The sequence below is a fragment of the Nilaparvata lugens genome, chromosome 5, assembly GCF_014356525.2.
Source record: "Nilaparvata lugens isolate BPH chromosome 5, ASM1435652v1, whole genome shotgun sequence".
Classification (NCBI taxonomy): domain Eukaryota; kingdom Metazoa; phylum Arthropoda; class Insecta; order Hemiptera; family Delphacidae; genus Nilaparvata; species Nilaparvata lugens.
This window is the reverse complement of record NC_052508.1, coordinates 26,863,965-26,877,244: the sequence shown is the minus strand read 5'-3', so window position 1 is coordinate 26,877,244 and position 13,280 is coordinate 26,863,965. Positions and strand designations below refer to the sequence as shown.

At 34.3% G+C, this 13,280-nt stretch overlaps 1 protein-coding gene across 1 annotated transcript in view; it reads right to left on the bottom strand.

Annotated features, from left to right (window-relative positions):
• Positions 1-2,929: 2,929 nt before the first annotated feature.
• The window catches only part of LOC111053732 (dachshund homolog 1-like), a 232,458-nt gene continuing 222,107 nt past the window's right edge, over positions 2,930-13,280 (bottom strand). Inside the window, 2 exon segments of the mRNA XM_039428058.1 lie at positions 2,930-7,298; positions 8,100-8,183. Of these exon segments, the coding sequence (XP_039283992.1) occupies positions 7,246-7,298; positions 8,100-8,183 (137 nt within the window). The 3' untranslated portion in view covers positions 2,930-7,245.

Below are 13,280 nucleotides of genomic sequence, written 5' to 3'. Positions count from 1 at the left end.
TGCCAAATCCAGGAGGACAGCCAGAGTTTTTTGTCCTTTATTCAGAAGATCTGATACGGAATTTTAAAACTGTATTGGGGCATCATCGGTACTTTTATTATTTTGGAAGCCAAATTGAAGATTTTCCATTATTTTATTTGTGTCAAAGAATTCAGTAACTTGATTCTTGATTAGTTTTCCCATTATTTTGGACAGGGAGCTCAGTAAACTTATTGGTGTATAATTTTCTTCCTGACTTCTATCACCTGATTTAAATAAAGGTTTTATTTTAGCTACTTTGAACAAATCTGGAAAAATCCCTTTCTCGAAACATTTATTTATAATAAAAGTGAGTGGGAAAGCAATGTGATTAGCAATTTTCTTCAAAGTTGAACTATTAATACCGTCAATACCTGGACAATACCTTGATATAGCATTTATCACATCTATCTGATTAATTGGGTTTAAGAAGAACGAATTCGGTAGCCTGGAGTTGTCTTTCTTATAAATAAATTGGAATGCGGCTTGATTGTTATATTTCGGTATTTTATTTGCATATTTTTCACCAACACTAGTGAAATAAGAATTTTATTCATGAGCACTCAATTTTATGTCATCTCTTTCATCCCTACCCTTATCAATAAGTTCGTTATGTATGACCATAGTTTTTTGACGTTATTCCCACATTGGCCTAGTGTATTATTATCATGAACATGAGCGTTAAGGAATTCCCATTTTTCATTCTGTAAATATGATATAAGATTTTATTAATTTGCAGGGTTGACGGTCGAAGTCCAGTACCAATTATATACATGTGTAACGTGGTTGCATAATGATCGGTTATATTCATTTTAAAAATATTAGCTATTTTTGGTTGTATAGAATTATGTGTGTCTTTATAGAAAATATGATCTATGCAAGATTGTTTATTATCTATTACTCTAGTTGGTTTGTTTATCAATGATCTGAACCCATTTCCATTCATAATATTCAGATACTGCAGAGAATAACGGTCAGTGTTCAAGAGATCGATATTTATGTCACCCACAAAAACAATGTTACGATTAGATGGCAAAGAATTCAGATAATCATTAGATAAAGTAATCGGTATTGCTATTCGGAGACCTGTAAACTGCAATCACCTGTAAGCTTAGATCTTTTCCTAACTCGATTAATACACTTGCAGCATTAGCATCTATCAATTCACAGTCAATTACAGTAAAACTATAATTTTTGCTAATGTACATGCACAAGCTATCACACTTGTTTAATTTGTTAGGAATATTTAACAGATTATAGCCGTCAATATAAAAATCAATAGGTTTATCTCCAGAGTACCAAGTTTCTGTTAGAATTATCATTTCAAAAGATACTTTAAAATTATTAATACACACCAGTAATTCATAAAAGTTCTTAATAACACTACGAATATTCATATGAAAAAGATTTAAGTAATTATCGGAATTATTTATGCTCATAGATTTCAAATTATAATTTAAATAATCCTCAACCTCATCTGTCGCGAATAGATCACTTCTCAAAACATCACATAGTTCATTAAAATTGCTCATTGAAGATTATAAACTGAACTATAAACAGACTCGACTATTGATTTATTTGTTTTAAAATTTTTCAAACCAGACTGAACACAACAATGAATTATATTATTTTTTATTGTTGATAATCTCAAGACCCACTCACCCGTGCTATGAAAATGTAAAATTTTCCCACTATTGAAATCCATTCTATTGTTCATAAAAAGCGTTTTAATTTGATTCATTCTGCACTTTATCACCACCCCTATCCTTATGAATTTGCGAGTTCTGAGCGAGAAAAAGTTTCAATTGATCAGCCGATTTCAGTTCAATAACAGGTTTTCGTTCTCCACGTCTCATTAGAATTTTGCCGTCCTTTACCCAGAGAAATTTGAAATGATTGTTCTTGTGTGCCTCCCTAACCAACGCGAATAGCTTTCTCCTAGCCGGCGACAGACTCTCGTTTATGTAGATGGGTTTGTCGGTGTTGGCGCCCATGTGTCTCGTTGAGAAGTCTCGCTTCACGCGCCTCTTCTGTATTATTGCCCTCTCCTCACGAATTTCACGATCACTATTATACGATCACGATTATATTTGAAAATATAATTCCCTGAGTGTTCTAATAGTTAATATTCTGCCAGTCTTAGTGGGAATAGTATCATTAGAACTCATAGGAGTAATATCCTCACTGTACCGACTGATTGTACGTACACCGATAATGATATTATGTGGAAATCGAGGATACTAATAAGTTTTCGAGAATTTTAGATGTCTTAATGTCAATCATATCTATGAAAGAGCTTGAAATTGAGATCATTTCAGAGACGAATATCCATGGTTTGACTTCTAAAAATAGTAGAAAAGTGTAGCAGATGTGTACCAGGTAAATAGAGTAATAGGTGCTTTATAGCAAAGAAAATAAGGAGTAAACTTTAAGATAAAGTTTACTTGTATTCTCTTTGCTTATTATCTACCCATAGTAGACTTCTATATTCTTCTTAGTTGTCTCATCATCTCTTCATGTAGATTTACAGTATCTACTAATACAGTAATCAGTATTCAGTACTAACAGTACCTACGTTATTTTATAATACCATCGGTCATAATATGCATTGTGAATGTGCAATTGATTTGAATGATTATTGGCTGCAGCTGTTTGCACAATTTTCGATACAGTAGGCCTCCTGAATTATATTACTTACTAATAATATTATTCTACTTTCTCGGTTTGGAGAGTATTTGCCATGACTATCTAATAGCTATGCTGCTTTATGCTTCCGCACTCCAAAGTCTGCTACCTAATGATTGATTGAAGGATAGTTGATAGTTTGAATTGATGAGATTGAATGGCATTGAATGGGTGGGCTATGCATTATAGCTATACAGAATGAGAACAAATATAAAACAAGAAGGCATGACATAAAATTAAGTTTAATACATTATTACATTTTACAGAGCTAGATTTGTATTAATACACAGTGGAAAAAATGTTTTTTCATCATATATTTTTTTCGAAAAACACAGATTTGGATTAACCACCTACTTAGTAGCTCTACACAATGTGGCATAATATAATGTTTCAACTGCTGTGCTATTTACAAATAACTGGCATTTATTCATACAGGTCACTATGCTTTAGAAAAAGAAACATATACAACTTTGGTTAAGTTATTCATGCAGATGAATGGATAGAGCTTCTCACTCATCATTATCAATTTTTTACAATGGAATTCAAGGATCTATAAATAATGGAAGAGTTCATCAACTGAGAACCTGTTATTTGTACTTCTCTAGCACTCATGGCCTGTATAATGAGCAAAAAAATCGAAAAGCCAACCAAAGTTTCAGTTCAAACGCATTCTCAAGTATTTAGGCTTCTTGACTCAACCCATTCAAATAATTAAAGAGGCCTTTAGCAATATTTTAGGCAAGAATATTATTAAAATCCAGATCCAATGAAGTGACCAACAAGTGCCAGCTCATGTATCATGAAGTAAACCAGCTTGTGGTGAATTGACAAAGGAAATAAATATTATACATTTAAAATACAGAGGCCTAGTTGACTTTATTATTGTGAACCACTTTGAAATAGTCGTTCTTCAGAAGAATAATCTTTCAACTAACTTTCATTATTTCCGTTCTCAAACAAACACCAAATGAATAATCACAACGTTTATTTTAGGCTTTTATAATATATTCAGTACAAATAACAGGTTGAACTTGATTGTACGTTAGAATTATTGTTTTTAAAATGAAATGGTTTCACATTTTGTAGAAGTCAGTTGAGTTATAAAATAAGATTGAATTCAATAGTAAACAAAACATTTTCTAAAGTACCATAGTAAACAAATTCAATCTTCTTATATTGATGCTATCCTATATAAACAGCTAGAATGTGTATTTGTAACCAAAATAGAATGGAATAAACTTTGTGTAGCATTTAAAGATAGAACTCAGTTGACCTGTAAAGAATTTTCAAATCTCAATCAAAATAAAATACTTTAGAAACGCAGAGATGATGCTTGTACTTCATACAGAGATGTTCCAGATCACATATTATCAAAATATATTCAGAGTAGTATTTTTGATGATGATAATAAGTAAGATAACCATAATACATCGCGATAAGAAGAATAATTATAATGATTGAACGTATAATAGACTAATAATAAATACTTATATATTAACAGCCTTAAAAGTATGACTTTTCTCATTAACTATATGAATCTGAAAAATAGTTCATTCAATGAAACTAGAATTTCATCCACATCAATTACATAACAATATCTATTTTAAAAATTGACAAGTGGAACTTTCAACAATAATTTTCATTCATCTACTTTCTTGTTGGCCTGAGTAATTTCAACTGATAACTTTTTTGAAATGACAATGCAGTTTCAATGGGATAGTGATTACCGAAATGTTTCCCAAAAATGTAACGAATTTTCAAAACGCAAAACTTGTCGATGAATACGTAGGAACTCAAGAGAAAAAGCAAGTTTCATCAGACTTTGAAAACTCATAACAGAGCACTGTTTCATTTGAGAGGAACTTAACAATTCACATAATACTTGTTGGGTTTAAATAATACTTCTCTGATAAGTTATTCAAAATTTCACATTATTTATGGTTGCTCCATATAGATATAATGAAAGACAATCTCATTGTCGTTTTCGATGAGACATCATATTCTCAACTTATTATTTGAATGGAGAGAAGCGTTATTTCAATTATCTTAAACAAAATTTCTCATTAGATAGCACTCAAAGTTAAAAATTCCATTCAGAATTTAGAAGGTATTTCAATAAAGGATCGTGAGCTATCAGTTTAAATATTGATAAGTTATGGTAAATATTGAAATAAAACATTAACAATTTTATTGTTCACATTCCAATTCAAATAATAAAACATCACACCAGATCATACTATCTAATGAAGTTTCCTCTAAAACACTTGCTCTATAATTGAGTATCTCAATACATCAAATCCACTCTCACCAATTTTTCAACTAGGCTTAAAAACGATACTGTTTACAATTATCACGAAAATTTTAAGTACATTTGTACTACACCATCATCCATTTTCTTGCAATAATAATTTTTTAAATTTGAGAATTTAAGTATAATTATAGGAAAACATTGTTAAATCCACAGAAAAATACTATTCATATCAAGAAAGGTATATCATGTGATTTTAGAACACTATTCTGTTTGAAAACTAAAATTATAGGAGAGATGAAGAGAGAAAGCGAAAATATCAAAAATAGTATTCCATTATGAATCATCATAATGCGTCAAGTGTTTCCAGCACTTAACATTATTTCTCAATCAATTCTTGGAATGTTCATGACTATAATATTTCATTTCTTATATACAGCTGCGGTACTCATTCATTTTTGAAGAAATGTTTATACATGGTAATGTTTTATATTTTTGACAATAAATTTATTTTTTTCCATTACGATAAATAATATTCAAAATTGATTTCTGTCTCTCAAAGACAGTTGAGTTGTGCCTAGAGAGTCTACTAGACTACAAACTCATTGCGAATATGGAAAATAGATGTCCACTCAGGTTACGTACATAGGTGTTAGAAGATGTGTGCTCCACATGCAACTTGTGTGCTCCATAAACGACCTGCATTGTCGAGCAGTCATTCCGTGGTTGATCAGTGATCAATGAGAGGTGAGGGGTGACCATGCGTAGGCTTTGTAATGATGGCTATGGACTTGTGCACTGGACCATGATCATTGATCGTAGCTGACACGCTATTGGTCCATATGACATGTCCATCCTTGCACATACAATTATGATTTTCTTTCTTGGCGAACGCGTGCATACACACAACAAATGTGGCAACAATGTGTGAGAACAAATGTCCTTTTCAGCTTTGATGCAGGCCATACTGGTTGTTTTCCAACAGACTAGTCGCATGTAAAAAACTTACCAAGTACGTGTTATGCTCTCCCTGATGCGCCTACCATTCAAAGGGGATAAAAATAATCACAAGGAGGGGGGGTCTAGGAAATGCATAATGTCGCGTGGATTATTCCCAGATATTGCTCACTTCAAGGAAGCTCTGTTTCTGTCGTCATCTAACGGGTGTTTAATACTTTTTTATGATATTATCACAACAATAAATCAAAATATTGGTTTACCGCTAACTCGAATATGCATTATTCTATTCAAATTTATTGAAACTAAGGATCAACAAGAAGAATATTGTTCTCCCAAAATTTTATGGCATTTATCAACAGAACAAACGAACTAATGAATATAGATGAATATATTGACATTTCAGATAATATTTTAAGAGGTGGTGGGGTGAATTCGGTAATGATTAGTTTTTTGACTGATATTTGAATATTTACAGAGTTGTAAAAAAATGAAAATCGAGAATGATCTGCAATCAGTCATCCACCTAATTTTGGAAGTAGCACTACCCTCATACAAATATTTTCAATCTGAACATTCATCGGGAGGAGTGATTTTATACATACTATTCTCATTCGTTTTGCGAAAAATCCACAAAGCTTCATCAATGGAATTATTTGAAGCTTTATCTATTGACAATTATCTCATTAGAGAAATGTGATGATAACTTTTGTAGCACGTTTTTTGATAAATACGCTTTCTCTCATGTTCAACTTGAACAAATCAAGTCATAACTAAATAATCGATTTATGTCACTTAAAATATACAATAATAGAGGATGATGACTAATTATAGTAATTAATCGCTTAGGACGGGAGATAACAGTATAACGCTATATTCAATTTCTTACTTACATAATCAGCAACTAGCTATTCAGCGAGACTAATGTTTCGTCGTTATCGTGAGTTCTCATGAATAATATCGACGGGTATTTTTCGCACAGTCACACTCACCGGCAGGATATTGAGTCTCTTGATCACTCTTCGATGATGTGATGGGCAAAGTTCTGTACAAATGTCACATAGAAATCTATGATTTCTACTCATGAATCAATCACTCACTGTTCGATTTAATCTATACACTTGGCCGGTCGTCACTGGTGTTTTTTGTTTTACTATTTTTCATTTAATTACACTCTATTTAATGAATAGACCAAGTAGAGCCGTGTTCTACTAGTAGAATATTAGAATGCGGTAGTGTACCATTGAGATCCATTTGGCTGAGAAGGCCACTCAGCTGATTTATTTGTAATGAGTAGCTTGTCGCCACTCCATCCTGTCGCCAGGAAGCGGACAGGTCTAGGTGGCACTGCTGAATAGCACTGAGTTCTTGTAGTAACCAGCTCGTGACTCTGAAACAAGCAAACACGAAAAAATTGGGTCAACAATCAAGCTAGTTTCATCCAGAGAATACTTCTAATTAATTGGAAACAATCATGAAAGAATTAAAATGTTTGAACATCTAACATTTCTCGATCAATTTTTTTCAAATTAATAAAACAAAATTCGTAAAAACCGCTTCAAACAATACTACAACCAAATAATTCAAAAGAAGGTTTCAAATAATTGGAAAAGAACAACAACTCTTATTTGGTCCAACTCTTAGAGCAGCCAGGGGTAATCTTGGACTTGGAGGATTTCGAAAGGGGACCTGTAATATAAATATCGAATGAGAGAATAAAAAAAACTGATTGGCTATTCATGTTTTCAAGTCCCAATATTATGTCCAGAGATCTATTGGTAGAGCTCTGCATTGATCTGTAGGATAAAAGGACCAAAAGCTATCATTATGATTCACGTTTGCTGAAGGAAGATCTGAGGAATTCGCTATTGAGTCTTCTATCTTGAGTCTTCATTGTATCCAATTGAGTTTTCATGACTGGAGTTAGGCAGAGTGGTTTGGAATGGATATACTTGTACAGCCAAATGTACAGCCATGAGGAAGGAGATATTGAAAATCAACTAATTTGAAGCTCATGTTTAAATGTTTGGTGACTGATTTTAAACCGGTTTTCGATCGTGATCGAATGCTCGGGCAACAGAAAAGTTAGATAAAGGGATGATTATCGGAAAAATGCATGACGTGGCTACATAGGTGAGCTTTGCTTGCTAGGGTATTTTAGATAGAAAATGAACAAGTCATAAACAAGTACCTTGTAGTGGTGACTTGACATCCCGTTCAGCATGTTGCTGTTGTCTCGATTTCCTTTCCAGTTCGAGCTCTTGGGCAAGTGACTCTGAAACGACAAACTACAAGTCAGCTCATTGCAATCCAAGATTAGCACGAATAGAGAGCAATCAATTCATGGTCGGGGAAATTGAATACTGAGAATTCAATTGGAGAAAACTATCGAACTTGAGTGAGCACGATTCTAATTCAATGTCAGTTGTTGATAACATTTTAGTGGTTTAACTAATTAGGATATCAATTTCATGTGAGACTGAATGAGAATTTCTCTGAGCCAAAAACACTTCTCCATTTCATCCACAAGATATTGTAGCAAATGCGAATGATATTTTCTTTCAACTTGAAGGACAGGTTTTTTTTGAAAAGTGAATTTCCAAGAAAAAAGGGTGGAGTTGAAAAGAAGAGTACTAACAGCGATGATAGTGTTACTAATTGATACTGTAACAACAATAACCTGAGAATGTTTGTTTCTTGAGTAGGAAACAAAGTTGGGGGAAGACGAACGGAGTAACCGGACTGTTTTCTTAATAATCATGTGCGAAAGGACCTGAAGAAGCCCTGAAGGGGCAGTCCTTCACCGATTGGGCTGAGGGACTTTCGTCATAGGCAGGGGGTGAATTCTTGGTGAAACTGTCGGAATAATTAAGGAGAAAGCCCGGATGTGGTGGGGTATAGAGCAGATCAAATATTCACAACTCCCCTGGATATTAATGCCTCTCTCTGTAAACTGTATTGACTTGCCCCCTCCCCCATCCTGATAACCCACCCACCCTGTCATCACTCATACAGCACCCGATCCCAGCATCCCATTACCAAGTTATACTGCTACAAACTTACACAGTGTGTGGGTTACTTATGTGTAAGCAAGCAGGCAACTACCTCACAATGTGCCAGTCTACAATCCATCACTGTCTTCGGGGCATTTCCGCTACTTCTTTACTGAATAGGGAGTGGCTGTCTTCGCTAAAAAAACTTAAGGAGGACTTCACAAATGCAGAAGAAGGAATAAGGCACTCTATCATTTGTATGAATGATCCTGGAATGCATTCGTCTCAATCAATCTTATTCCAGATACAATTCATGCAATTTATGGAATCCATATAACAATGCTTGCAACGTTCAGATATCTCTTAAAATTTGAGTAAACTTACGAAATTGAGATTTAATGAGTTCTGTCTAATTTTTGTTCCTTTGTACAGTTGTCGAATAGTATTAGCTACGGAGAGAATATCGTTGATAGCACAGGAGTCATTGTATACGTACACAATATCATAGGAAAGGCGTGTATGCATGAATGTATATCTATCAATTTCTATCGGCTGATGTTATATTTAACCCCATCTTGAGATCATAGTTGAGGATGAAACTGAAATAATAATTATCCTTAATGTCCAATGATTCCAATAGGGTTTCGAAGAAATTTTATTTTGCTCATTATTTTTTTAACATTTAAAATACTCATATCCAATAGGAGGAAGTCAATAGCTCTCATATTGAACAAGGATATGGGACTTACTATGAGTACTATGATACTCAAGAAGGATTTTCAATTTTCAGAAATTAGTATCGCTGAGCATAAATTATGACGCTTACAAAATTGTGACGAGTATACCAAGAATGATCTCGGTATATAAGAAAAGGACTTTTTTATTGTAGTGGAATTGAAATAATATCTTCTATGCCTCGCAATGTTTTGTTTTAGCTGAGTTACAGAGTTAGTTATGGCTCGAGAACAGAGCCATCCACCGTGATTCAGTGTTTGTCGGTTGGTTGGATGCGAAAAAACGTAGCATCTAATTGTAGGAGTACAGATAGCCCGGGGACAAGTATTTCGGTCTATTTTCGACTGTCGAGCGAATCGAGTCATAAAATCGGGCGAGGAAAGTGAGTGCTTGGAAGACGTTAGCTGCGGGGCAAGTAGCGAAAACGCACAGATTAGACTGTGTGCGGTTGGAGAGAGCATTCAGGCGTCAGAGGGGAGCAGAATCAAAACAGTGGAGCCGCAGCCGAGTCGGATTTCTTATGCCTTGCAGCGTCTTTGCTGCATCCCTCAGTTGCTGCCACTTGTAGTCGCTTGCTCACTTCCAAATGGAAAGTGCAAATCGGTTTAGGCTGAGTGCTTCACGGAGTTAACGAACAGAGGTGTTTGCACGGCGTCAATGCCTCTGAAATTGCCACGAAAGGTCTCTATGCCCTTTACCTAATTAATATGCCGTTTATTGATTGCATCAATATGATATGATATAACGCAATAGATGAGATTAGGCATTTCAACAGAGAAAATTAAAAATTTCAATGTCTTTGTAACGAAGTATTGAAAACATGGGGTCTTCTGCGACTAACTATGTATTTTTAAAGTTATTCACTCAAAATATAAATGCTTGGTGTACTGTATCAGCTCTTAGGAGAATATTCCGAATGAGGTGATATTAAAGCGAGATTAAATTTATGTGAAGAGGAGGCAAAATATTACAAAATCAGATTTCAATGGAATTCTAGCGGAATGGATGGTGAAGAAGAACATAAAACATCACCAGATGTGGGGAGTTGTGGGGAACTTACTTAATCTCACAAAATAAACCAGTGGGAAATGATTTAGTGGAGTAAGAATCCAAGCAGTTTTGTAGAAGAATATAAGAATATCTTAATGCATACACACAATGACAAGATTTTATTAGGTAATATCCTTACACATATGTGTCGAGATATGGTAATTTCATTGTCAGATAGTGGAGACAAGACAAGGAAATACTAATATTGGGAGGGTCCCAGCTCATCATTCTTGAATAGAATGATTCACTGGGTAAGAAATTCCGAGATTACAGAGATGGTAAGGTACAAGATACATAAGTGTAGTAAGGCAGTAAAGTCTACTAAACAACAATAAACAATTCTTTAAATTATTTTCATTCAAGAAAGTCAAAATGAGATATGAAATGGAAAATTCCCTACCAATTTGTAATTTTGCACCCTGAATTTGAAAAATAAAGTAATATTTTTAGGTGCTCAGCTCATAATCGTTACAGTTTTAATGTAAGATCATTTCGTTAAGTTTTTTAGTTGATAACTGTGATACTGATCAGTAATATTTATTTGAGAATGATTCATTTTTCTAATTGTTCAGTCCTCTATTGACACACACTTTAATTTTCCAGAAAAACCAGAAGATAGAAAAAATTCACGGTATATAATGTTGTGTGATGATGGACGAGGTTGACTTGAAGGGGATGAGGAGGTAAACAAAGTTTCGCCTGTTCCTCGATACAGGGGGTTAAAAGAACCATTCACAAGGAAGTAACTTATTAAATTTCATTGAACGGTGAAAAATGTATACGCACTGAGACTCCTGTTTTGTTTTTGCCTCCCCCACGCTGAAAGTTTTGTAAACGGTTCTGATAGACAGAAAATGAAATAAAAGGTACGAGTTCGCAACAGAAGTATAGAAAAGAAGAAAGTCGCTGAGAAGTAGAAGGGGGAGATGATAACAATAACTAAGGAAATAACATGGACCATTCATCCCTCTTATTCTCTTTACGTCTGTTGGCTCCCTCTTTTCATGCATCACCACTAACCTGAAAGTCCATTTTTCTCAATTTCGTCTTTCCCTTTTCCATTTTCATCGCAAATTCAAGGAACGTGCTTCTTTATCAGCATCATTGCAGATGTATCCTTTTTTATTCTCAGTGAAACACCATTCGGCATAGTGATAAGTCATACTAAAAGCGTTGGTTTAGACCAGCTGGTGGCGTGATAATGTTATAGCATCATGATGAAGCTGCCTGCACACCAAACTTGTCAACAAAATGTTGATAAATAATTATTATCTACAAAAAAATCGTCAATGTTTTTGTACAAAACAAGTTGCTGTTCAAAAATGTACAGCAAGAAAAGTTCATATTTATTTATTCTCCATAGCATATTCACAATACAATAAAAATCAAGACACAGGATGAACCCAAACCAAATTACATCCAAGTTATCAATTTTGAGAGAGCGAAGTCAGCGTCGAATTGTAGAGGATATCCCATGGAGTAGATATCCCATGGTATAGGGAATTTATGTCGCAACTTTTACTGTTATCTAAGCCGATTACTGTCCATTATTGTCAATTTTTACTGTTTTGTTGGGGTGATAGTGTATGAACGGCACAATTTGAGAGACTACCAGTGTCACACAGCTGCATAGGAAAGAACTACGTGAACTATCGGCTTGGGATAACAGTAAAAGTTGCGACATAAACGCCCTATACCATGGGATATCTACTTATGCTATCGTTTCTCTATGATTGAACTGACAATTTTCCCAGTGTTTCCCACACTGAGTGGGAAACATACATCCTGTTAGAAACAGGAATCTCCACAAGTTAACGAAAAAATGTTGCTGTGTTTTTACACCTTAATAGGCAATGGAAAAATTCATGTGAACTTAAGGATAGTGGAAACCTGATTCATTGATGGAGAAAAGGAGCTGTAGGAAATCCAACTTTAGAATAATATTCAAACATGAAAATATAGTCATAAACGCTTGCTAAAAAATACTACACGGTTTTAAATAGCTTAAAAGAGGAAGTGTTTCAAATGTACGAGAGGATTTTCTTTGTTGTAGGATAACTCAAGATATAATCCCTAGAGATTATAGTTAAACGAAAACTCCATCTTCAAAGTTGCAGTAGAATAACTTTTGCTCCAAATAACAAATATTTCCTGTAAAAAACCTCAAATAAGTTGACTGAGTAAAAATAGTGACGGCAAATAAAAGTTTCAAGAACTAATATTTGAACAGAGTTTTAAGAGACGTAGAATTTCGTATTGAAAATTCGTAATGGAACAGAACATTCTGATATAATTGATAATGTTGGACAGAAAGTGCAGTGAAAATTTTTAATTTCCACAATCGTCTACAGATAAGCTCTCAAAGCTTGAGGTCTTGGAAGCTCTATTGAAGATAGTCCATACAAATACCCACTCACATTAGAATCCGGTAAGGATTGGAAGTAATAATTGATGGCTTACCGAATCGTTTTCAAGTGGAGCAGGATGAAACAATGCGGACTCAATACCACGCCGTTTAAGCTCTTAATCCCCGGAACTTAATAACATTGGTCAAAGATGGACAATGCCTTCGCTCTTACTCCCTCCTAAACCTG